Source organism: Hippocampus bargibanti, linkage group LG10 (genome assembly GCF_051943395.1).
Source record: "Hippocampus bargibanti isolate YZ-2025 linkage group LG10, ASM5194339v1, whole genome shotgun sequence".
NCBI classification, from domain to species: domain Eukaryota; kingdom Metazoa; phylum Chordata; class Actinopteri; order Syngnathiformes; family Syngnathidae; genus Hippocampus; species Hippocampus bargibanti.
Window position 1 is genome coordinate 8,401,849 of NC_142743.1, and position 26,627 is coordinate 8,428,475.

At 43.9% G+C, this 26,627-nt stretch overlaps 1 protein-coding gene across 1 annotated transcript; it reads left to right on the forward strand.

Annotated features, from left to right (window-relative positions):
- prr36a (proline rich 36a) lies at window positions 1-26,597 on the forward strand. The gene is given in 7 exon segments (XM_089006817.1): window positions 1-193; window positions 11,045-11,672; window positions 11,750-11,837; window positions 16,489-16,727; window positions 18,234-19,759; window positions 19,761-20,652; window positions 25,078-26,597. Coding segments are annotated over 6 exon segments (4,248 nt in total). The 5' UTR covers window positions 1-193; window positions 11,045-11,092; the 3' UTR covers window positions 26,001-26,597.
- The last annotated feature ends 30 nt before the right edge of the window (window positions 26,598-26,627 follow it).

Here is a 26,627-nt window from a genome sequence, read left to right on the forward strand (position 1 = left end):
TCAAGCCGCTTCTCTCCACCGCCCCACCTCCCTCCCGCATCTTTTATGAGACAGGCTGGGCAAGCCGGCCGCTGACCTGCCCTGTTTTAAACGTGGAGGGAAGAACGCGTCTCTATTGTTACGCCGGACGGATAAATTGCCCCCTCCGTCGACACCCCGCGTGTATTTTTCTTCCCGAGTCGCCGTTTGAAAGGTAGGCTCCGTTTTCCACGTCGTTTCGCCTGCACTCCCTCAAATGTTTCGCTTTTCTGCAATGAAGCCTAAACAACCACCACAGCGTTGAGTTAATCCGCTTCTGTTTGAATTTGCGGCGTGGTAGGTAAGTGGTTGTAAAATGGCTCTCGGTTTTAAGACTGGGTGTGATGATGGGCACGCTAGCTTGTCACCGTGCACGCCATGGGGCGGCGTTTCTTGAATTGTGTTCGAGTCTCCAACATCCTTTTGGCAGGTGGCTGATAGTATCTTGCGTTATTGAATATTATGCGTAAGCATTTGGTTTCAGCGTTCTTCCAAATGATTCGGTTGACGTCCAATAGGCAGCGTGTTTTTCTCAAACGACAAATGGTCTTATAAATGGGTCGCTTGAGGCAATAACTAAACACAAGCATTCATTCGAGCACCGAGTGCGAGAATCCAAGGGATCACTTAGCCTTATTGTGCATATTGAAGGGCCTTTCATTTTTAGTTTGTCTGTGTTTATAACACTGAGGCATATTTGGGGAAATTCATTGACTAAAACAACACACGTGTTAAAGTTTGGCCACAGGATAAAGAATACATTTGGTTGTTGAAACAAACTTATTGTAACCTTACTTAAACAGCCCTTTCTGGTATATATTGAAGACAATTTTAGCAGCTGAACAAGATGAACAACAAATTACGATGTGATAAACCAGGACGCCAGGGAAAGAGATGACCATTTAACGGTAAGATCCGAGCATTGTCATTAAATGGTGAGTGTAGTTTTGCTTTTTTCAAAGTTGCTGTGCCGATGACCGTTTTGTTTGGGAGCCTTTTACTGAGGATCTTCATCTTAACTAAGTTCATAGAGTTGCTTGTTTTGTAGCCAAAAGGGGACATAAGCCAGTGTCTTCTTGTACCGGCCCCAAGCCCGGATAAATACAGAGCGTTGTGTCAGGAAGGGCATCTGACATAAAAGTTTAGCCAAAACAAACATGCAAATCAAACCTCTGAAGATGGAGGCCACTGATTCGCTGTGGCGACCCTTGAAAGGAAAAGCCGAAAGGAAAAGAAGAAGATTGAAGACAATTTGAATTGGAAAATGATGTGATTTAAAATGATGCGGATTCAACCGTTCTGTTTTGTAAGTGAATATTGAATGTATTTTACTGGAGAGATACATCATTTGACGAAAGTGCATTTTAACCTCCTGACAACTTCATTTAGATTGTAAAATGTAAAAAAACAGTTATGCTATTTCAAAGTATTGAATATTATTCAAATCAATAAAATTCCCTCAATCGCAATATAACCCATGTCTAATTTATTTCATTTTCTTAAATAATTTATTTGTTAAACATACCCCAAATTAGTTGGAGCAGTAGGTGGAGGACACCCAAGTTTTTTTATATGAAATGTAATTCCACAATATGTATAATGTCTGCGGTAACTAAATAAAATCCCTTTGGTTCAATCTTGTATTTCAAAAATGACTTTTAACTCATTCACTGCCAGACCATGTGCAAAATTGTGTCCACTCCAGTGCAAGGGTTTTTAGTCATTTTCACTCAAATTGCAGAACCCACACAATATTGAGTTTTCGGAAATTCAATTAAGCGTAAGAAACATTTGAATCTCTTCTTTCATCATAAAATACAGTTAATTCCGAAGTTGTATGGGTCTGGAGTCAGATGAGCTTGAAATGGATGCGACTGTACAAAAGGCAAATGATGCCCCTTTTTGGGAGGGAAAAACATTGCCAGAGGTCTGACCAGCGCTTTTTCGGCACCCCGCTACAAGAAAAAAAACAACAAATTCGGTAATGACGCACCATGTCAGGCGTTTCTTTGATAAATTCACAGACATTCCAATAAATTCTATGATGGAATATCCACTGCCTATAATTTGTTTACAAACAATCGGTGCAAAAGACTAAGAAACGTTTTAAGATTTATTTTGTCCCAAATCACAGCAGAAATGATCGCACAGAAAGTTTTTGCTGACCAGAACCTGTTTGGGTAGAGAGTCGAATGGGGCTACATCACCTTTGTATTTTGGTACAGCCTCATTCACCGAGACCTGTGAGTTGAGTTGGCATTGGAGTGTGAAATGACTCAGGAGGATTCTCCCTCTTATCGTCCTTTGCTTTTTGTTTACTCTTTTGGACCAATTGCAACTGTTTGGCCGAACTCCCGTGTCCTATTACGAGGGTCACGACATGCCAAATGCGTCCAGTATGGCCCAAATCTTTGTGGGTTAGCTTGTTATCTTTCCTTGTATCTTCGTGGGTTTTCTTGGGATACTCTGCTTTCTTCCTACATTCCAAAAACAAGCGTGGTGGGTTCAAGGTACACTTTATGTTGTGTTAAAATACAATAGTAAATGATTGTTAATCGGTATGCCTTGTGATTGGCTGGGAACCAGTTCAGGGGCTAAGTTGGCGGGATTTGTTATTTAGGTAGATGGTATCTATCCCAACTGGTCTATTTTATTGACGTGATGCAGAGTTTAATTAGGTATATAACAGCAGTGTCCAAATTATGGTCTGTGGTCCGTTTTCACTTGGATAAAATGCAAAACACATTTGAGTTGAATAATTTGATACTCTAAGCTTAGGTTGCGCAAAAACAAGGGTGTCAAACTCATTTTTTGCCGGGGGCCACGTTGTAGTCACGGTTTCCTCTAACGGAGGCGTTATGAATTAGGAGAGCCATTAGAATGTAGTAGAATTCCCTCCATGTATTACATATAGAACCTACCACAAACAATAATAATAAGCAATGTAATTTCACAAGTTTGATTTGCTTTCACGGGCCGAATAAAATGATGTGGTGGGCCTGATTTGGCCCCGAGGCCTCGATTTTGACACCTGTGTGCAAGAGCATCCTTTTAAAATGAAATAGAATTTTTTTCACAAAGCCAAAATTTTGCAACACACCGTATGATCCGGTGTTTAAGGTACACACAAAAGCCTTAATTTTCTTCAAATAATGACCCTGCGCCTTATATGCGGGTGCGCCTTATATGTGAAGTCATATTGAGGCACAAAGGGTCTCACAACTACCATCAGCAGCCACGACTCCATTTCTCCCTGTAGAAGTAGTGCGTAACCCCAGAGTCTACTGTAGCGCATTAGAATGTGTTGTGCCTTATACACACACTACCTTACTTACGAGTTGGCATTGGAGTGTGAAACGACTCATTTGAGTTACAAACACTGGTACATATGATCATTTTTGTAGTATTCGCTCCAGTTGTACATGTACATATCCTGAAAGAGCATACAGTGAGACCTCAACTTGCGTACTTAATTGGTTCCCAGACAGAGTGTGTAAGGCGAAAAGTGTGTATCTCAAAAAAATATTTCCCATAGGAAACCATTAAAATGGGAATAATCCGTTCCCGGGTTTCCATAAAATATACTTTTCAACTAAATAAGCCTTAAATCTACACACAACATACCTTATTCTATGTATAATAAATGTGTAATTGTATGGTAATGAAAGAAATACACTGCATTGTATCATAAAGTCACTTTATTTACATTTGTGATGGTCATTTATGGCTTGATGGAATGGCGTTGGAGGTCGAAGGTCAAAGGGAATTGCTGTTGGGAAAGAGAGGCGCATTACATGAGGACTGTGATTAAAGAAATAAACTGTGCTGTAAAATAAAGTTTTATTTACCTTTTTGATGGTTGTTGATGGCTTATGGAAGGAGAGTCACCTTCCATAAGGACTGTTGGTAACTTAACCTCTGGTGCTGTTCGGTCGTGTGCTTCCGCCGAAGATCACTCCACCAGCCGTGGTGGGTGTGTATTATGAAAATAGTGCTTATTATAAGGTTTAATTTTCATAAATTTGACGTTTGTAAGACAAAAAGTTTGTAAGTTGAGGTGTTTGTAAGTTGAGGTCTCACTGTATATGTAATTGTTTATTTTTCAGTACGAACCAATACAGGTTACTTATACAAGCCTTAAACATACGTGTATAAACCTGAAACATACTTATATAAGCCTTAAAGGAGAACCGACACCCCCGGACAAGCTGTGTCCATAATTTGTAAAATCACTTCAAATGACTTCTGCTGAGCGCATTTTACAAAGATTCCACGGCATATAGCTTAATTTTACGTTTTTTAGACTCGCGCTGAATATTCATGAAGTCTTGTTTTCGAGTTGATGACGATACCCGAAGTGACGTCACGTCTGGAACGCCCCTGACCGATAAAGCGACACACAATGCATTTTGGGTACTTTTTTTTCGCCTAAAAACACTGTGATGATGGCGAAATTAGAAGGAAAACTAAATAACTGAACGAAACACAGCTTGTACGCCATCTTGTGCATTTTCTGGGTGCTACATTGGAGTCCAGATATTCATCGGTTTCATCGCTTGCAAACGGCTCGAATTGATAGGGAAGGTCTTCTTTGATCCATGGCAAAAATGTATGCTTTCCTCTTCAGAACTATTTGAATCATATTCATAACTGGATGAGTAACAAGAAAGCATCTTCTCCGAATCTGAACTCTCTGAAGCCATTGTTTTGTTTCTGGAGCAAGGCAGTGTGCGACCCTTATTGACGTCACGAACAAGGGGGCGGGATTTTCTTAATCTCCCCAGTTTCGAGCTCCTTTGTGGCAGTTTTGGGACGTTTTAAGTTATTTTTATTGGTGTTTTGCATTTGACTAAAAATATTAATCTGCGTAATGTTAAGCAGATTCCTTACTTACAGACAGTGTATTGTCGGTGTTCAAATACCTAATTAATCTGCGTGTTTTGGGTATTTTAGATGCTATAAAACGTTTTTCTGATATTAGTTAGGAAACAAAAAAAAGGTGTCGGTTGTCCTTTAAACATACATTCCATACAAAATATGCGGTGTGCCTAGTATTTGGAAAACTTTTTTCATTCATTGAAGGTGCGCCTGATAGTCCAGTGCGCTTTATATATGGGAAAACTTTGAAAATAAACAATTCTTTGGAGGTTGTGCCTTATACACTGGAAAATCTTCGTAATTTCTTAGAACTTGGAAGTCATTGGCACTTCTGGGAACACCTGCAGCTAGTGTACGAGCAGTCTTTCCAATGTACTACTTTGGAGCATGGGATCATTTAAAAAATATAATTCACTCATTTGACAGGCAACTGTCGTGACGGGCTTTCTGCGTCTTTCCACAGAGTAGTCAATGACATTATTAGAATATTTCTTTCATGATGTGTTTGTGATTGTGTTTGCTGTTGTGTACAACCAAACGAAGACAAAAGAATCTAACAGAACCTGCTTCTCGACACTGCACTGAGGCATTTGAAAGCCCTGCTATTTGTTTGCTGCAGTTGGTAAAAGAAAGGGAACACCTGAAGGCTAATTGAAACAGACCGTACCATCCATAACCGGAACTATGGTTGCGACCGCACAAGCTCTCAACCGTTGCTTTTTGGTGGCTAGCACTTTCCTCCCATTAGGATGAAGTGGTGAATGCTGGCATTGCACTTTTTTTCTCAATGCTTTGGACTCGGGCCAGTGGGTGAATATTATTGATGGGGGTAAATTAGCACTTTTGATGGGCTCCTTAGGGAAGCTTGATTCCCCTTATCGAGGCCTGCATACTTTCCCTTGTCACGTTTGCCTCGATAAATGACGATCTTCCTAAGTGGAGTTTTGGTGCAATCCTGCGTAATGTCGATTTAAGGCTACAATCGGGTTCGATTTAGGCACGAGTATCTTTGCGTCGACCCCATTGCAGCCTTGATTTAACTTGGATATGCGTCACAGATCCCCCAGAAATAAGGATATGAGATGAGAAATTCGTTCGAGGTTCAACGGGGCTAGTCTCGGGTACCCTTTTGTTTTTTCTGTGAGGCCATGGAAACGTCTGGATTTCATCTCAGCTCTGGTGTGCGCTCACTTGTCCTACTCAATTGATGGATTTACTTGAGGACACAAAATGCAAAAGGATAAGATATTTTTTTTTCAATCAACTAACTAGCCAATTGCTGAGGACTGAATGGTACTTCATGTGAGGGACAGACACCTTTATAGTACTTCATGGTCCAACTCTGAAAGGAAAGCAACATTTTGGAGAACCCTCAACCAATCGCAGACTTCATTTTAATGATTACAATTTTATTTTAGTATCCTTTCCATCCATCCTTTATGATTACCCCCCCCCCCCCAGCATTGGGTCGAAAGTGTCACCAGCTGCTTCTCCATCCCATTGCACCAGTTAATCCAGTGCCCAAGGCCACCCCCACCTTCCGTCTAAACGCCACGCCTCAGTGTGAGATTGTGTTGAGACAATAAGCCTCCCCCCTTTCCCCCTACATTGGATTTTAATGAGGGTTGAATGCACTGGAGATGCTGACAAACACTTAAAAAAAATATAAACAAGTTCACGCTCATCTCTTCCTGCTGCGACTCTGACAACCGTCCTACTGACAGTGGTGAACAGGCGGCCTGTTTGCATAACAGCAGGATGTGCACCGCTGCCAAGTCGACAACAGATTGTAACCCAGATCCCCGCGGCCGATCGAAATACTGCAATGGCCGAGACTCCCACTTTTCCCGACGGCCTGTCACTCCACAAAGATAACTGGCTTATTCTGTTTAATTTGCAGCCGTACTTAACCACCTGACCCTAATGCTCTTGTTGAAAGGCTTCCAGTCACTTAGTGCTGGCTAAGAAACCGTTATGGAATTGATGAAGATAAGCTTAGTCATACCGGGGGAGCCCTCAAACCCCCCAATCTTTTTTTTTTTTTTTTTTAATCTTTTTGTCACGCGTTGATAGGTTTATGCTACGCGGTTCGGATTGGGTTAGCTTGCATCATGTTTCACGCATATGGACCAAAACGAGGGTGTACTGAAAAGTGCCACAATTTCAGATGTGATATTTTCAGGACTTTTTCGTCATTGAAACGCAAATTGATTTGTACCTTTTGGTGCAAACTCGTCAGTCAGTTTCACTGGGTTGTTTGGATTTATTTCTTCGCACAGGTTTTGGGTCCATACAAAGTACTACCATTGGCTACTTTTCCACTTTTTTCGTGAGACCTGAGATTTGGACATTTGTCAATTGTCCAGTTGTCTACCTGAAAGATAAGCGTCACCCAATATCTTTTGGTGAAATAATTATCCAGCATGGCAAACTTTGTTGTTGTTCCGGGCATAATCGTCTCCCTGTTTCATAGAACCGAAACACTTAAATTATTTTTAACTCATTCGCTGCCATTCCCGAATTTATTCGGAAATTGAAAAGTGTAATGTGGAGCGCGATTCTCGAATTTGTTAGGATTTTCATTTTTCATGTGGGAGGTGCCGTTAAAGCGCTTGTCAGAACTCTGGCAATGTTTTTCCCTTTCATGAGGGAGTAGCTTTTGCCTTTTGTCCATGTTAGTGCTTTGTTACAGCTTCAGCAGTTGTTAGAGCGCTATACAAATCAATATGTAATATTAAGCAGATTCTTTACTTGCAGACAGTGTAGTTGTTCAATTAGCTGACATGTTTCGGCGACTACTTCCGCCTTCAATCAATATGTTTTGTATTGTATTTTGTACAGCTGCCCCCATTTCAAGCTTGGATAACTCTTTTTTTTTTGATGAAAGAGGTCTCAGGTTTCTGATGCTGCATTAACTGTTTATGTAGTTCTAAAAGTCAAAATGTGGGTCCTGCAATGTCAGTAAAAATGACAAAAACACTGGCACTGGAGTGGGCACATTTTTTTTGCACATCGTCTGGCAGTGAATGAGTTAATCGTATTAGTACGGGCGGATGACAAACCTTAACTCGACGTGGAAGTTAATCATTGGCCACCCAGTTTGGCCTCATCTAAGTTTGACACTCTGTTAATGTTTGCTATTGCGAAGCCTGCTTTATTGCCTCCTGGGTGCTCACCCAAGCCTCAATTTATTCTCTTATTTTTTTGAAGTAGGAGGCTGAAGCTTAAATGCTCACCAAAAATTTTAAGGGCTAAAAATCAACAAAACAATCCAGATGTACAATCATTTTAGCCAGTTATTTTACGCTGTACATTCCAGACGTAGCGCTTGGTCGGTGATGCAGGTCATTTTGGTGTGGCATTTGTCTCTCAGGTTTGCAAATCACAAACCTGTGGTGAATGTTTGCAATAAATCTAGAGATGAATAAATATAAACGGCCCTCTCTCCACCCTGCCCCTCCGCAGTCTGGACAATGAATCCCAAAATCCCTCTCGGCTTGCGTTAGGCACCGTATTAAAAGTGACCCATTTTGTCATCCGGCATTTGAAATGGCTGGGCGAGCGCTGTGGCGGTGGCAGAGGAACGGGGACCGAGTGACGTCATTAAACTGCCTCAAGGAAAGAAGCCCACCGTGAGATTTATTGGCACGCAATCGTATTGGAGTGGATGAGACGAAAATATTAATGAGGTCGCTCGGTTCCCCCCCATTTAGACGTGGTCCAAATAAACTTTGAAAGTCACGGTGGCGTTTGTAAGCTTGCCTCATCGGTCATCGCATTGACGGGAAAGCATTTTTATTATCGCCTTGGCTACGAGGCCAAAAAATAGTGACATAATGCAATGCCCACAATGCAAGCACAGAAACTCTGGGGTCAATCTGAGGTGAACACACACGGCCTGTTAAACTGTGATCCTCAGGTAGGAAATCTGGGCTTGGGCAGAATTTAAAATTTGGTAAACTACTTCACAGGAAGAGCTCATTAGCCAGGTTACAAACCTATCAGTTCATGGAAAGGCAACACATTCAAATGTCTACCTTCTGTGAGTTTATGGATGTTAGTGCTTGTACCAAGGGACGGCCAGGGGCGTGGTATTCAAATCAAGAAGGCTGCGTTTTACTAATGTGTCTATTAATTTGCATAGTACCCTCAATAAATAGCTGGATGAGAGGCGGGGGGGGGGGCTGCAGAATTCGAGCATCGGTCATGAAAACTGCTGCTGACAGTAAAAGACAGCCCTCTGTGTTCAAACCTTTGTTCACAGTGTCCGAGCAAACATCCCTAACAGACATTTAGTCAAGTATCCAGTATTGATGTGGTGCGCTGCCTCAGCATTTTTGGTATTGAGACGATCCCATGTGAGGAATTGATTGACACAACTTGAGCCTCGAGAGAAAAGAAAAAGGAAAACAAGCGTAGTCACCAGTTGGGTGAAATGTAGTTGCGTGTGCTCGAATGGGATTTGAATGATCCAATGCACTTCCTGTGTACTGCATCACGTCGTGTCAGCTGGAGAGAGAGATGATGTGATTACTTGCCCAGAAGGGGGTCATAGGCAAGGGAATGTGATTCAACCGGCCGGACGCTAATTCCTCAGGCATTAGTTGCTGGCTCACGATGCTGTTTGAACACTCATTCTCATTCCGGTCTAGATTATTGAGGCTCCTTCGCCTGATTTGGACAGTGTGTAGCTTTTCAGACTGTAAAATCCATAAAAACGCTTGCGGCGACTGGACGGTGTTCTCTCTTGGAAACATTCTTCTTCTGCTCTATCTGATGTCTCTAAATTGATTCATGGGTCTCTGTCAATAGCCATGTTCAGTTTTTGCGCACTGGAGTATAAAGTGCGCCGGATTATGAGGCACACCCCCAATGAATGCTGTACTTTTTTTTCCCCCATATACAAGGCGCACCTGACTATGAGGTGCACCTTCAATGAATGAAAAAAATATATATACACACACACACACACACACACACACACACACACACACACACACACACACACACACACACACACACACACACACACACACACACACACACACACACACACACACAAGTTTTCCAAATATAAGACAGTAGAGGCTGGGGTTACGCACCACTTCTTGTAAAGGGGGAAATGGAGTCAGACGCTGCTGATAGTAGTTGCCAGACCTGTTACAGCTCAATATTACTTTACATATATGGTACAGGGTCATTTTGGACAAAAAAAGGCTCTTGGGTGTACAAGGCTCTTGGGTGCGCCTTGTACGCGGGAAAATACAGTCATTTAGCCGGTAGGGAATTTCTGTGATCCATTCCGTCTGTTTTAATACTTTACTGCGATCAAAGTTCAAGGTGCACAGGAAAAGATAATAATGATAAGACATTACATTTTAAGCGCCTTTAAAGCTCTCAAGGACACTTCACAGTCACAGACAAGCATACGTACTATAATAAATAAAATACAATCACAAATAGAATGTAATAAATAAAATACAATTATAAATAGAAACAAGAGAGAGAGCTACACAGAAAATGCATTTTTAAAAAGGTGATAAAGTGGAGCGGTCCCAGGACAGAGCCTTGGGGCACACCAGAAGATACAGGAGAGGACTGTGAAGTGAAGAAGTTAATTTTGATGAACCGAGAGCGGCCAGAGAGAAGAGTGGAACCAGCAGAGTGGAACCAGCGTAGGGGCGTGTCGGTGATCCCTATGGAGGATGGGATGAGAAATTGTGTCAAAAACTGCAGTGTCTCGGCAGTGTTTGTTGTGGTTGGAAGGACACACTCGGGGACTGTCTCATGTCTTCTTGATCATTTCAATCATTAGCGGAACAAACAAATGTTATTGTTGGATTCTCGCATCAATGAATGTGGCGGACGAGCAGTGATGCATCGGCTTTGTGCTTAGTCCATTGGGTGGTGTGTTAGCTCACGCTGTCATCGCTTTGTGGTCTCTGGTTTGACGATTGGAGAGGCGGGATAACAGTTTAGTCAAGAGATTTATTATCTTGGCATCGCCGATAATTCACTCCCTATTTTTTTTGTTTTTTGACTCTCCAAAAATCCTCAGAAGTCCCTCACTGTAATTGCGCTTTCTTTTTGAATTGCTCAACTGTCAGGAAGATGGCTCATTGACACGAATTCTTCCTGTTGTTTGCAGAAACTTTGAATTTGGCAGGAAAAGGGAGCAACCTCAACATCAGAGGGGATGAAACCGGACGGGCTTCCCATGGATACCTCGGATCCCGCAGAGCCCACCGGAGCAGCGGCGGAGTCCTCCGTGCCGCAAGACAACGCAGTAGAGCAGCCCGCATGTCTGCCGGAGCAAACCCAGAATAATGTTTCGCCCGCAGATCTTGCGATGACCAACAGGGAACCGGACCCCCAAGTCACACTAGAACCTGTCGCCTCCCAAAAACATGCTTCCAAAACAAAACCACAAACTTCCTTCCAATCCAAGACCCAAGCTTGCGCGGCTGCCACCCATCGCCCCCTAAATCACATGACAAAGTCTTCTACCAAGAATACGAACTGCGGTGATAAAAACACAGCAAAATCATTTGGGGCGGGGCCCGCGCCCAAAAAGACAATCGGGACGATCGTCCCCACTATCAAAACCCCGACCAGGGTGCTTCCCAAAAAACCCGCAGGAATTGGCCCGTCCCGGACCGCGTCCGGTGCAACCACAACGTCGGTGTTGAATAGTACCAGGCCCGCCACCCTCGCCGGAAGTCACAATAAGAGGACGGCCGCTGACAATACGGACGCGACTCGAGTCAAAAGTTCCGGTAAGTCATGAAGTGACTCTAACCGCTTTGAGTCGTGTTCTAATCAAAGCGTGTCTTTTTTTTTCTCTGCGTTGTAGCTGCGAGCAGGCCAGGTACATCCGCTGGTCTGAGATCCTATACTTCAGTTGCGGCTAGGGTTGACAGCGGTACTATTCCAAAGACCAGGTATGGCACGGTAGCTTCGGGTAGAACACAATCAACCTCATGTTGGTCAAACCTTTATTTTATTTGTACAGTAAAGTCTCGTTATATCGATATTCTCGGGAGTCAGAAAAAATATTGATATAACCGGACTATCGATATATCCAATCCTGCGGCATGTAAATTTTCTCCTTGCGTTCATAGTAATGGTATCGTAATAAGCAGTACTATCGATATAACGAGACTTTACTGTATTTGTATTTACTTCTTTGTTTATTTTATTTTTTTATATTTATTTATATTTTTTACTTATTATTTTATTTTATTTGTTTGGTTGTTTATTTGGTTGCTAATTTAGCTGCAGGTAACATCCGACTTACGACCGGCTTGATTTACAACCACGAACGCCAGACCCTATGTTTTTCATTTTAATTCTACGCCTGGCACCGCAACGCGCTAGCAGCCCGGCAACGCGGATGACATTTTTGGCCAGCCAGCATCTCACTCTCGCACTCTTGTAATCGCAAAAAAAAGAACACCGGCGACCCAGACCCATGCCCACGCACCCCCGTGGCGTCCGAATCGGGTCGTTTGCAAGTCATTTAGCACAGAGTCACTACTCAACATTTTGAATTTATTTCGACTTAGGACCATTTTGACTTACGACCGTTTGGTCGGAACCTAACCCGGTCGTAAGTCGTATGTTACCTGTATTTATTTCGATATACATTTGGTCTGGGATCCTACACTTGGTTGCTGCCAGAGTTGACAGCGGTACTATTCCAAAGACCAGATAGAACACAATCAACCTCATGTTGGTCAAACCTTTATTTTGTTTTATATTTTGTTATTTTATTTTTTCATCTATTTTTATTTTATTATATTTGATTTACTTTGTTTATTTTTATTTTTTAACATTTTAAAATATATTTTGTATTTGTTTGGTTGTTTATTTAGTTGCTTATTTAGTTACTGTATTTTGATAGACATTTTGTTTTTGTTTGTTTGTTTGTTTGTTTAACTATTTGCCCCGTATTTATTCACATACAGTAAAGTCTCGTTATATCGATATTCAAGGGAGTCCGAAAAAATATCGATATAACCGGGACTATCGATATATCCGACCCTGTTTGCATGTAATTTTCTCCGTGCGTGCATAGAAATAGTATCAATATAACCGGGACTATCAATATAACGAGACTTTACTGTATTTATTTTTGTATTTGTTCATTTCTTTTTTTTTAAGTAATCATTTTAGTTGTGTAAAAATGACATTGAATCGTGTCAAAATTCTTTCTTTTGAAAACACTCAATTTTTTTATGAACACTTGTGTGCCCCACGTCCACTGTAGCAACCCTGAAAGGGTTAAAACAAATGCCGATAAATCGCCCGCAGCTTTGTCCAAATCGTTTCTGATTTCAGCCGCTCAACAGTAATTATTCTCTAAATTTCGGTCATCCTTCATCCAAGCGGACTGATTTCTCTTTTAGATTTATAAACTTGTATTTTGAAAAAGGATGACTGAATCACAATAATTGATTTTGTGGCAGTAATCGAGGAAGTTTTGTAAAAACAAAAAACAAAAACGCTTGTATGTAGAATTGTATCCGTTTAATCAATTTTAGATGTATTTAACCCTTGCAAGGACAGCGAGCGGTGACGACAGTGGACAGCTGATCAGGTTACACGGTCAGTAGTGGGAGCCCGAATGGAGTCAGACGCTCCCCCAGTCAGAGAATATGAACTCAAATCCCCTCCCCCGCCTACCCAACAAGCGTTGCTGGGCAAATCATCCTGCCTTTTGTACATATCCTCTACTTGCGTGTAATTTTATCTCAACTCTCATTGGCCTTCTCTTGGCTCTTAAAAAAAAGCAAATCAAAAGTGGAGAATGAACAGCATTGTGATATTCGGCATCGTCTGCGAGTCCGATTACACATTCAGAGTGCGAGCCTTGTTTGCTTCAATGGCCACAGACAAAGGAGCTAAAGAGGGTCGGTTCGATTGAAGACTTTGCACTTTGCCATTAAATCCAAGCCTCGATGGTACTGCTTGAGTCAATTTACCGTCTTTTCTGGTGTATAAGGCGCACCCAACAGCCTTGATTTTCATCAAAAGATGACCCTGCGCCTTATACGCAGGTATGCCTTATATGTGAAGTCATATTGAGCCACAACAGGTCTCTCTCGCCACTACTGTCAGCGGCCACCCACTCCATTTCCCCCTGCAGAAGAAGTAGTGCGTAACAATATCGACTTATATGGTGTGCTTGATTTTTGGAAAACTTATGTATTTATATGTAATATTTGGAAACCTCTTTTCATTCATTGAAGCTGCGTCTTATACATGGAATAAAGTTTGGAAATACACCATTCATTTGCGGTGTGGCTTGCGTGTATACTCCGGTGCGCCTTTTTCACCGCAAAATACGGTACTTGACGACACTCGCGTTTTTGAATCGTCGGTCCGACAACCGACCTTCAGCAGTTACGAATTACCGCACGCAGTCGAACGTAGTAAAGCATTACCGATTGATTCTGTTTGTTTTGGTTTCATCCCAGACTGTCATATCCTGCCATCGTGAGTTTTTGGGGTGATGGTTTCAATGTGATGAGCGGCATTATCCCCTCAGTGGCTATTTGGCACAGTTACCATTTCTTTTCTGATCATAGCTTGTCGCGTTTGTCTGAAAAATGCAACCAAAAAAATTCTTCTTTCACATATGTTTTGTTTTATTCGGGCCGTCGTTTTTTGTAGCCAAGGCACCAATTGAGCTTGGAATGTAACTTACACTTGACCGGAATAACAGAAGTGTATATTTTGTAATCTTCTGACAGCGTGTGTATACAACCAAGTGACCAAAAAGCGCCTCTCTGCTCTTTCGTGGGAATGTGATATTTATGCACCGCTTGACATGATTCATTGCCGCTGTTTCCATTTCCCTTCCCGGTTGGTGGGACGTTTCACTGACTGAGGCCCAGTGGCATGTCCGCCATTGAAAGGATTCTCTTCGTGATCGTCAAGGAGATAAACTGGAGATCTTAAGAAGTGGAGCAGCTGTTTTTTCTAACCCTGTAACCAACTATTTATTTATTTACCGTCTTTTCCGGTGTATAAGTGCACCCAAAAGCCTTGATTTTCTTCAAAAGAAGACCCTGCGCCTTATATGTGACGTAATATTGAGCCACTACAGGCCTCGAAACTACTGTTAGCAGGCACGACTCCATTTCCCCCTGTAGAAGTCGTACGTGACCCAAGCTTCTACTGTAACGCCTTAGAATGTGGTGTGCCTTATACAGACGATTCCCTACGTACAACCATTCGAGATACGAACATTTTTGTCGTATTCTCTCCAGTTATACATGTACATATCTTGATAGAGCACATATTTGATTAGATGTTTATATGTCAGTACAAAGCAATACATGTTACTTATATAAGCCTTAAACATCCATTCCAAACAAAATATAGCACTGAATCAAATTTGGAACGTATCTCGTTCTTAAGTTGGGGAGCGTCTTATATTCCGATGCACCTTTACGGATGGAAAAAGTTTCAAAACACACCATTCATTGGGGGTGCGCCTTATACATCGAAAAATATGTTATTTTTCCTTTATTTGTACTTCTGTGTTTATTTGTACTTGTTTATCCATTTATTTATCTATTTGTTTGTCTGTTTATTTTATTTATTGTCTGGTAGCCTTTGAATTGCCAATTATTGACGGAATAGTGCATCTGGCACCAGACACTCACTCTGTATGTCAATAATTGAATACTTATTGTGCAGCTGTCTTGAGATGCATAATTTATCGTGTGTGATGCATGCGACACGTGCGTTCATGTTGACATCGTCCTGAACTTTAACCTCCACAGTGACCTTATATGTGAAGTTGTTGAAATTATTATGTTTGTCTTGATTTCACTCCATCTGCGAGGAAATCTAATCCAACGGCAACAGAGCAGCCACCCCCCCCCCTCCACGAACACCCCCACCGCCCCCTCCCTTATCCAGTAACGTGAATGCTTTACCTTGTCTTACATTGGACTTTTCAAATGAAAGCATAACCGTGATCGAGGTTAACTGCATCCAAGAGGGCATTTTTTTTTCACTTGATGTTTTTTTTTGGGTCCCACAAAGTCAATTGATTAAAGTAAGTTTTTTTAAACTAATGGACTGAAGTTTTAAAAATCACATTTTAAGTCATATATTTTTTTAACAGCAATTTTCCACATCACAAATTTGTCCCCCACACTGCCCCCGCCCCGAGTTGGCTGGATTATCCAAAAATTGCTTAACCTACTTCCCAACTGCTGTTTGGAGGGCTCATGTGTGGCCAAAAGAAAAATTCGAACATGCTCCAGCAGGACAAAATCACTTTTTAAAAAAAATTAAAAATCCTTAATTTCTCCACAAGTGGCTCATATCAACATATTTTTTTAATGAATATATCACTCAGCCTCAATCTGTTTTTTTTGGCATCTTGTGATGCATTTCCACAGAGTTCTTCCTGCAAAATATGGGATTCCGTACCCAAATTCTCCAATTGAAACGATCCACTCCTGACAGTTATGTGTGTGGCGCTTTTACTTGCATTTCCATTGCATACCAAATGATCCAAATCAATTTCTGATCTATTTTTGGTTTATTCGTTGGTTTGTTTGTATCACCCAGACCCACTTCTGCTCCCTCTTCATCTCAAATGGCAACAGCTGCATCCAGGGCTGGTAGCAGCACCCTTGCAACAAGAGCACCTCCCACCCGAGCAGTCCTGTCAACATTGACTGTTGCATCCAAGTATCATCCCAGCAGTGCCACTAGCAGAACTGCTCCATCTCAAGTTACCACGGTTCCCTCTGCTGGGAGGACCGCGGCAGGACAACCTCACCCAGCTGCTGCCAATGGGAAGAAAGGTTTGGAAGTTTTCTACCGTGTTCTGAGGAGTGGGAGAGGGGTGACCTTTGTAATCAGCAATTTTACATTTTTGCAGTTGTGCGGCAAATTTGCAGATTCAAGTCACCAATATTGCATAGAATTATGGTACATCGCCAGAAGAAAAAAAAAGTACAGTATACTGTATTTGCCGCGATATAAGGTACACCTAAACATTTTTCAAAATATGGAAAAAGTTTTAAAATATGTCATTCATTGAAGGTGCGCCTTATATGTAGAAAAGGTTTTAAAACGTGTCATTCATTGAAGGTGCACCTCATAAGCCGGTGCACCTTATACAGATAACATCCGAGTTACGACCGGGTTCCATTCCGACAAAACAGTCATAAGTCAAACGGTCGTAAATCGAAAAGCATTCAAAATGGCTGACACGAGGATTACGCACTCATGACAAATGTCGACACGCTGGCATCTCCTACACGATAGGATATTATATGATGTCAATCTGTTGTTTTTAAGCAACATTTTCTATTGAATACTATTGTATACCAAAATGTTGACAGTTCATTTATGAATCTTATAACTTTTAGTGTAATTTTAATTTTATATTTTGTATTATCGATCTTTATTACTGTGTCGGCGCACGCGCTTTCTGCTCACCCAAATACACCATGAGCGTGACGTGCCGTTTGCGTCGCGGCGATCCCACCCGCTCCACCTCGGCGTCGGTGGACACCCCTCACACCCCCCTGATTGCTGTGCGAGTGAGATGCTGTCATGCTGGGGAAAATTGGCATACGGGTTTGTTAAGAAAGTTATTTTGTATCGTCATTTTGTGCAATGCTGCTCCGGCAAATAAACATCCTACTTGTTCGGATTGACAGCTGGTGGCGGGGCCACGCCTCCCCGCTTCCACCACTTCCCTCTTCAGGACAGCGGGTACGAAAACGGGACGAAAACGTAATCCTTTTGGGATTGTTCCGTTTCTGCACCACCGTGTGCGTGTTGCTTCTCGCCATTGTCGGGTTTCCCATTGCTCACCCCACTCGTCGTTTTTGGTATTCTTTATTTTTGATTCCCCTGGTCCTCTTTTTGGGACCAGCGCTTTGTGTTGTAGCTTAAGAAATCATCCTGCATGGACCTCTGTCTCTGTCGCGTTGCTGGCTTATGCGGTGGCAGGCGTAGAATTAAAAAAAAAAAAAAAAAAAAAGTCTGGTGGTCGTAAGTATGGGTGGTTGTAACTCGCACAGGTCGTAAATCGGATGTTACCTGTACTGTATATGGAAAAGGTTTTAAAATATGTCATTCATTGAAGGTGCGTCTTATAAGCCAGTGCGCCTGATATATGGAATTTTTTTTTTTTAATATATCGTTCATTGAAGGTATGCCTTATAATATATAGTTCGGAAAATACTGTACATGGCTAGCAAAGAGAGCTGAACAAAGGTATATTCATATTTTCTATTTTTTTTTTCTTGGAATATTAAATTCTACCTAAATGACGTATGTTTCTCTGTTGGCACCAGGTGTCAGTCGGCCACCTACGACTTCAGTAACGAAAAGGCCCGCTGCTCAATCAGCTGCCACCAAAAAGCCAGAACCTTATCAACTCGGAGCCACCGCAAAACCCCCTTCTACCTCCAAACGGGCCCCCTTTCCCCTTAAGGTGGATCCCAAGGTGTCGCAGAGTAAAGGGCAACAACCTACAAAACCTGCTTCCGCTAAGTATGACACCGGGGCCTCCCCCAAGGCTCCAGCAGGTAGCAAACCACTCCTGGGAAGAACCCAGCCTGCTTCTCCAGCTAACAAATCCACAAATGGTAATGCCTGGCTGGTGAAACATCAAACCAAACCCACTCAGACGGTCTTACCCTTGACCACTGGTGTCAAGAAAACAAAAGATTCCAGATTTAACCACTCCGGAAGGATGCAGAGTAATGCCGGTGCAACTGTAACAAGTTCAACACCAGCGGTACCAGGAGCAGAACTCATACAGTCCGTACCCCAAGACCCGGTCCCGCCCCAGGCTCCTACCCGGGACTCTCCACCACAAGCGTTAGCGCAAGTGACTGCTCAGAGCGATTTATCTGCTCCCTCTCCCCCACGGAGCACCGTCGCGACACCCGTGGTAGAAATCCAGCCGCCTCAGCAACAAAACGAATCCGACGCTCCTACGTCACAGTCACAACCGGAGCAGGTCGCAACACTTGTGGACATTACGTCACCTAAAGTAGCCTCTACGCCAGAGATACCCAGTCAGTCCGTTCAGGAGACTTCAAACCAGACTCTCTCCACATGCAAACCCGTTACAACAGCTGTAAAATCAGTCACTCAGGTAGCCCCTCCCAGCCATCGCAATGACGAGGACGACGAAGAGGAAAGGGAGGCAAGCCAGATGTTGTCGGTTTCCGAAATGAGTGGGACGACACAAGCGACCGAGGAGTCGCGTCCCGGTTCGGCAGGACTGGCAGGCAGCTCCATTTGCAGGGCGAGTGGTCCCGTCCTGTCGGAGTTGGACTCGCTTAGCGGGAGCCAACAGGGGGCGTCGGAGTTGAGCGCTCCCGGCATCCTGGAGGGCACAGAGAGCATGGACGATCTTGGAGAGGGCAGTCTCAAAGGAGCTACGGAGATGGAAGGAGCCTCCGCAGGTTCGCCAGACTTTCAGAAAGTTCCCGATATCCCCTTTAACGACGACGACGACGAGGAGGACGAGGACGACGAAGACAGAGTGTGCGACATGGACGTGGGTTCTGAAAAGACCGACGAGCTGCAGAGTCGTCGGCACGACAATGACGTGGACGATGATGAAGAGGATGACGACGTGGAGATGGCGAGCGAAGAGGTCACCGAAAGCGGTCTGGAAAGCTACGGGAACCCTGACGAGGACGACTTTGCCGAGGAAGAAAAACTGGACAACTTGAACAGGTTGGTCCAGGTACCCCCGCCTCCTCAGCTCCCATCGGCTCCGGATGCTCGATGGCCCCAACATAACCCGTTTTGCAACCAATGGCAAGAACAAGTTCAACGCCCTCATCTGGAGCAGCTCCCTGAAACTGGTTTCCCAGCCTGCACTGGTAGAACCTGTGGTGAGCCCCCTGGTACCGCCCCTTCAAACAGACTCGGAGATGCCATCCCAACCCCCAGCTCGACCCTGTCTGGAAACAAGCTCCAATCCTCATGTTCTTCTGTCTTCCGCTTTGAAGGATGGTGAGCTCAAAAAAGGCATCGCGGGGTATCTGCAGACCCCTTCGTTCCCCGTAAGCAGCGAGAGCGTCACTCCAGAGGAACCTGGTGAAGGGAATGTCCAAATTCAACAAGTCCCCGTCACCTCTCCCCAGCCTGATGCGCTCCCCCGTATGGCGAGCGGTGACCAGGACTTTAAAGCACCGACCATGCCGGCTGATGAGCTTTTAAGAGGAGTCGTAAACGCTCTCACTTCCAACCCTTCTTCGGCTTCCGTCACAGAAGACGAAGCCAGTGATACGGAGGGTGAAGCACTGCTCAATGGGTCTTTGGATTCTTCAACGGAGATGAAGAAGAACTTAACGTTCGAGGTCCAATCGCCCGCGCAACGCGGCCTCAGCACCGTTGAAGAAGCGGAAGAATTCGAAGCCACCCCGCCGTCAGCTACCTCCCAGGCGTCCTACGGCTTCGACTCGTCAACCACGGCCTCCAATGCCCACTCCGCCAACGAAGGTTGCATCAAGAGCCCGGGAATCTTCTCTCTGGAGGAGCTTCCTGAAGAATCCAAGGAGCTCCGTGACCAGGCCCAATCTGGCCTGGCCGAGCCAAAATTCATTGAATGCGGTCATCGGGAAGTAGGTTGTCTCGAGCCGGAGCAAGGCTCAGAAAAGCCGGCTTTGAACGCTTTGTGGGCAAAAGAGAAGCCAGAAGATGCCCACCCGTCGTACTATTCCGCAATCTGTGAAAAGACTGACAGCTCAGGTAATGAATAGTTTATTATGTCTCGCTATTCTTGTCCTCTGTTTGTCTTTAAAATATTTAGTTATGATGATGCAAAAAACGGGACAAATTATTGAGGTGGCCGGCATATATTGGATATAAAATATCCAATATATGGCTGAGATTCTTGTATGTACTCGTCATCAATGCAAGGTACCTGCACTGGCATGATTGATTAGACACGGCGACGCATCAAATTGTTTGTAGTGTATTGAATTAGCAAAAAAAAAAAAAAGATGTCTCCTAATGCTTTTTATCCAAATGACTCATTCATATATGCACTAACGCGTCTTGATTTGTATTTTTCTTGTGGGATGCGGGGGAGGCGGGGATGCCAGTTCTCTTCCAAACCAGGAACTCGACAGTAGCCCTGACGTCCCCCGTTTCATCACTCATTCTCGCACTTTAAATGTATGAATTTCAATGTACACTCTTTAAATAACATTAAAATAAAGATACACTTGCATAACTATCCAATCCTCATTTTTATAGTTGTGTTTTTAAAAGAGTACAGACGCGCCCCAACTTACAAACATTCAAGTTGCAAATAACGGTACATACAAACATTTTTGCGGGTACACTATGTCAAAAAATGTTCGGACAGAGATGCTGTCAGTTAGATTTTGTATTGTGCTCCTTTTTCCGAGTTGAAATCCCTCTTACCAGTTAACGCTCCAGGACACGATACGATCTTCAGCCGTCATCTGTGCTTCTTTGAAGGTGTCGGACGTTTCGCTTCTTATCAAGGATGCTTCTTCAGCGAACTAAAGTCTTACTGGTAGTTTCGGCCCTATATATATATATCCCTACTGTCCAGACGTGGCGGTGCCGGACTCTGCTATGATAGGTCCCTGCTCTCAGGTTGGGGGGAGCAGAGGACTACTCCCTGCGGCTCTAAAGGGTTTGATGTTTCTCTTTAATCGTAAGTAGGTTCGTTTTCAGATCTCCCAGGGAAGTGACGCGCAGATGTAATGTGTCCCAGAGCTTGATCGTGGCGTGGAGTTGAGCAAGTCATTCTTCGGTGCTGTGACTTCCGTCCGACGCCCTGCGATGTTGATAAAGTCTTTTTTTGAGAATTTGTTTAGTCTCCCCGATGTATTGCTCTTTACAATTTTCATTCATTGTAAGAATGAAAATTGTAAAGAGCAATACATTGTAAGAATGAAAATCCCAGGGATAACACTAGTGGGCCTCAATCGGCAGTACATTTGCACCCAAAAGCTAGCAACCACTCATTTGACGACAATGAGGTTAAAATCTTAGCGAAAGAACATATGTGGTTTGAAAGGGGGGTAAAAGAAGCGATTCTTATAAAACAACAAAATCCTTCATTAAACCGGTCTGGTGGTGTGAGGTTCAATTTGGATCGTTTGTACAACAGCCTGCATAGGCAACATAGGATTAGTAATTCTGATGAGGTGATACCAGAGCATATAGGGCAATCAGGACAGTCGTTAGTCAGGACAATAGGGGCAATCAGTGGAGCCGCAGGGAGTAGTCCTCTGCTCCCCCCAACCTGAGAGCAGGGACCTATCATAGCAGAGTCCGTCACCGCCACGTCTGGTCAGTAGGGATATATATAGGGCCGAAACTACCAGTAAGACTTTAGTTCACTGAAGAAGCATTTTGGCACCTTCAAAGAAGTACAGATGACGGATGATGAAACCTTTTCATCGATGGACCACTCCTGTATGACTGAGAACTTACACAGACGAGGACATGATACATAACAAAAAGTAATGGCTACTGGCACGTCATTAATTCATAACGTGACAGAAGCTTCAGTAATGGCTTACTGAAGACCCAAAGAAATACTACGTCATCGTACTACAGTAGATGTGAATTTATTTTAGGACTGTTGGAGCGTCTGTGTTTTATACTTCCCCGTTCAGTGTTTGACTTATACATTCCATACAAAATGGAGCACTGAAGCAACTTACGAACAAATTCACCTGACAAATGACCGCTCCGAATGTATCTCGTTCGTAAGGTGGGGAGCGTCTGTATCGTAAATTGGATTGGATCAACCTTCATTTGTCTCACAGTGGAAAAATTTACATTTCACAGCAGCAAATTGATGAAAGGAGGAGGAAAGGAAAGGGAGAAGTAGAAAAAAATACAGGAGATGCTGTAAAGGCAGCCATTGTCGCAACGCCATCTTGAAGTAAAAAAAAAAAAAAAGTAAATAATGTGACAAAACACAAAAGACAGTCATTCAATCTTAAGCACTTTCTGCACCCTCTTTTTTTGCATGAGGTAGTTCGAGATGAATCAACGCGTCCTTTTCACCAGTGGATCAGAGACATCATGGTGGAATGTGCACGTCTGCTTCAAGCTCAATGTTGAAAGCAAACACGAAGCTGTCACATCCATTGACAAAAAGAGATTGTCTCACATCTCCTGTCCCGCGTAAATCCGCTTCAATTCCAAGCTGCGGCAGACAAATCTTTGAGGCAGTTACAATACATATTGATTTATATAGCGCTTTAACAACAGCTGAAGCTGTAACAAAACACTTAACATGGACACTTATACACAGGAAATAAAGCGGTGACAAAGACAGTAGAAAGAACTCGGGGAATAAAACCAAGATCAAGTGGGAATCATGCTAAGTCGAATGCCACAGAGTACAAGTGAGTTTTGAGACAGGTTTTAAAGATGGGCTGCGAAGGGTGGCTTGCTGAATTTTCAGTGGCTGGTCTGTCCACGGAGTGGAACCAGTCACTGAACAGTTAAGTTGTATCGGTGCTTCTTGTTACGCTAAAATTGGACCTTGGCCTGTCATGGTAAATGTGGTTATTAGATTGGATTAGCCTTTATTAGTCTTGCAGTGGAGAAATTTACATTTTACATCAGCAACATTATGAAAGGAAAAAAAGTAGAAAACAAAATACATGAGCTGCTGGAAAAGCGGCCACTCTCATGGTGTCATTTTGAAGTCAAAAGAACAAAAAATATATTATTTTGTCCAAAGTAAAAAACAAAAACAATCAGGGGGCGAGGAGCATACACCACAATTTTGCAAAGTCAGTATATCGGCTCCCCATTCAAGTTCACCAACTACCCGCTTCACAAAATAAAGCCCCACCCCCACTCCCTCCCTCAACTCCGAGTTTGCCAAGATCGACAAGCTGCTGGATGATACCTCAGCATTGGATCCAACGGCAGCGCTCCAAGCAACAAAGGCCTTGGTAAATTAACTTTTTTTTGGCCTCCCAAGACGACTGCTGACTGTGCTGCAGCTTTTTTTTAGGTCGTCTCCACCGCATTCTTAGGTGTGTTGCCGCCAAATCACAAGAACCCTCCTCCCCCAAAAAAAGTAAATAAAAAAAAATCTCCTGCATTCTCCTAAGGCGCTGTTCCGTTTTAACTGAGCATGGCACCGTAACATCTTGATTTCCACCGCATCTCTGCTCAGGTTTTTGCTGAATAGTTTGGCTGTAGAATTTGGAATATTTTGGAATCGGGGTTCAACACGATTGGGTTGAGCCCTACTTCTGGTCGCAGGGGTGAAGAATCAATTTGACCTGCCTTGACAAAAAAAAAAAAAAAAAAATCCTCCGCCCTTTTTCGAATCTAAAAGCCAAGCTATTGTTTCCCTTGCGACGCTGTTTCATGTACACAAATGCATGAAGAGCTTCTGCATGTTTGTTTGAATTCACAAGGGGAGGATTTTGGATGGTACACAGGAAGTTGGCTGTTTTTTTGGTACACTACTTGTTGAATGGGTGTTTTAATAAAATGGTTTGCACACTTTTTTTTTTTTGCCCAGGACTTCTGCACTGGTTTCACGATTTTACTCGCCTCCTTTTTTTCCAAATGCTAAATTTTGCCCGTGTTGCAAGCCCACTTTGGCGAGAACTGTTTTGCTTGAGTTTGGTTCCGTTGGCTTTATTTCTTCACACTGAGTTTTGTTTAACTTATTCACTGCCAAACATGTGCAAAAATGTGTTGCCAGAGTTTTTGTCATTGTCACTCAAATTCCAGGACACACAGAATATTGACTTAATCCTACATAAATATTCAATGCGGTGTAATGCTCTTTTTTCAACAGAAAATGAGTTAATTCCTAAATGATATGGGTCTGGATTTATATGAGCTTGAAATGAGGGCCGCTGTCCAAAATGCAATGCGATACACACATACATGTATTGCTTTAAGAACATTTGAAGCCGGAACAAAGCGCTATCATGGAATAAAGGCAATTGCTTCCCTCTTGTGGAAAAGAAAAATAACATTGCCAGCAGACATGGCCAACGCTGTATCGGCACCCACACATTTGAGAATGGCGCTCTACGTCCTATTTTTAATTCCTGAATAAATTCATGAATGGCAGTGAATGAGTTAATAATGAAAATAAAAACAACGTTTTTCACTTCTCACTGTAACCCTTTTGACCACACGCAGGCCTCACCCTGCCACAACATCATCGCCATGGAGACCATCGCGCCACCACGCCCCGTCTGACCTGCGCCGACCTCCCACCCCGGAAGGCCGGTCAGCAGGCGCTCAGCCCCCAGCTGCGGCGCCTGGAGCAACACCAGAGACACTTGATGGAGATGCAGCGGCGGCGGGAGCAGCAGAACAGACCCCTGGAGGGCGCCGAGCGGGAGAGGAAGCGGACGCAGGAGGAGGAACAGAGGAAGAAGAAGGACGAGGCGGAGGAGGTGATCAAGAGGAACCAGAGGGAAGTCCAAATGAGTGAAGGGAGCGGCCCCTCGGGGACCGAGGACGTCAAAGTCATCAACGGCGAGGGCCAAACGTCCGCCCGAGAAGCGGCGGAGAGGCGGGAGCTGGAGTTGCAACAGTCCGAGCTGAAGCAGAGGCAGCGGATCCTGCAGCGGCAGCAAGAACCGCAGGAGGAGCCACCTTGCGGTCCAGCCGTCGTCCTCTCCCCCTCGTCGGGCTTGTGCACCATCTACGAAGCCCTGGAGAACAGTGACGAAGAACCGGACGCCCGTCGCCGCCGCCGCAGGTTGTCGTCGGCAGACTTGAAAAAGCCAAAAGAAATCTCCAGCAACGGGGGCGGCTCCTCCCCTGAGCACCCAAGCCCCTTGGACTTTGACTTGGACGTCAAAGTGGACATGGTGCAGCAGTTGATCAATCAGACCTTGCTGCTCAACGGAGATGGTTGCTCCTCCCTGCTGCTTCTTCCGGGTGGGGCGGGGGGCACACTGAGCCCCCTGGAGAGCAGCCTGTGGCCCAGCCTCCTGCCTCCCATCAGCCCGCCGTCGGCCACGGTTACTTCTGTGAGCAGCTTCTCCCCCGAGGCCGCCGGAAGCTCCCCTCAGGGGGACTGGACGGTCGTGGAGCTGGAGACGCATCACTGAAGTCCAAACGAGCGGACAGGGGATGGTTCCCACCCGCATTTTGGGACCATTTAGCATCAGCTCCAGCCAAAGCCATCGATTTTATTAGCTATCTAGCTAGCTGACTGGCTATCTACCTAGATAGCTATTAGCTATATAGCCATCTAGTTGGCTAGCTTTCAAGCTAGGTAACTATTATCTCTCTGGCTGGCTAGCTATCTATTAGCTATCCGGTTGGCTAGCTATCTATTAGCTGTCTGGCTAGCTATCTAGCTAGCTATTAGCTATTTGGCTATCAAGGTGGCAAGCTTTCAATCTGGCTAGCTATCTATTAGCTATCCGGTTGGCTAGCTATCTATTAGCTATCTGGCTGTCTGGCTAGCTATCTAGCTAGCTATTAGCTATTTGGCTATCAAGGTGGCAAGCTTTCAATCTTGCTAGCTATCTATTAGCTATCCGGTTGGCTAGCTATCTATTAGCTATCTGGCTGGCTATCTAGATAGCTATTTGGCTATCAAGGTGGGAAGCTTTCAATCTAGCTAGCTATTATCTATCTGGCTAGCTATTGGATTGGATTTGCCTTTATTAGTCTCGCAGTGGAGAAATGTACATTTATTATTATTAAGACTGATTGAGACTAATAAAGGC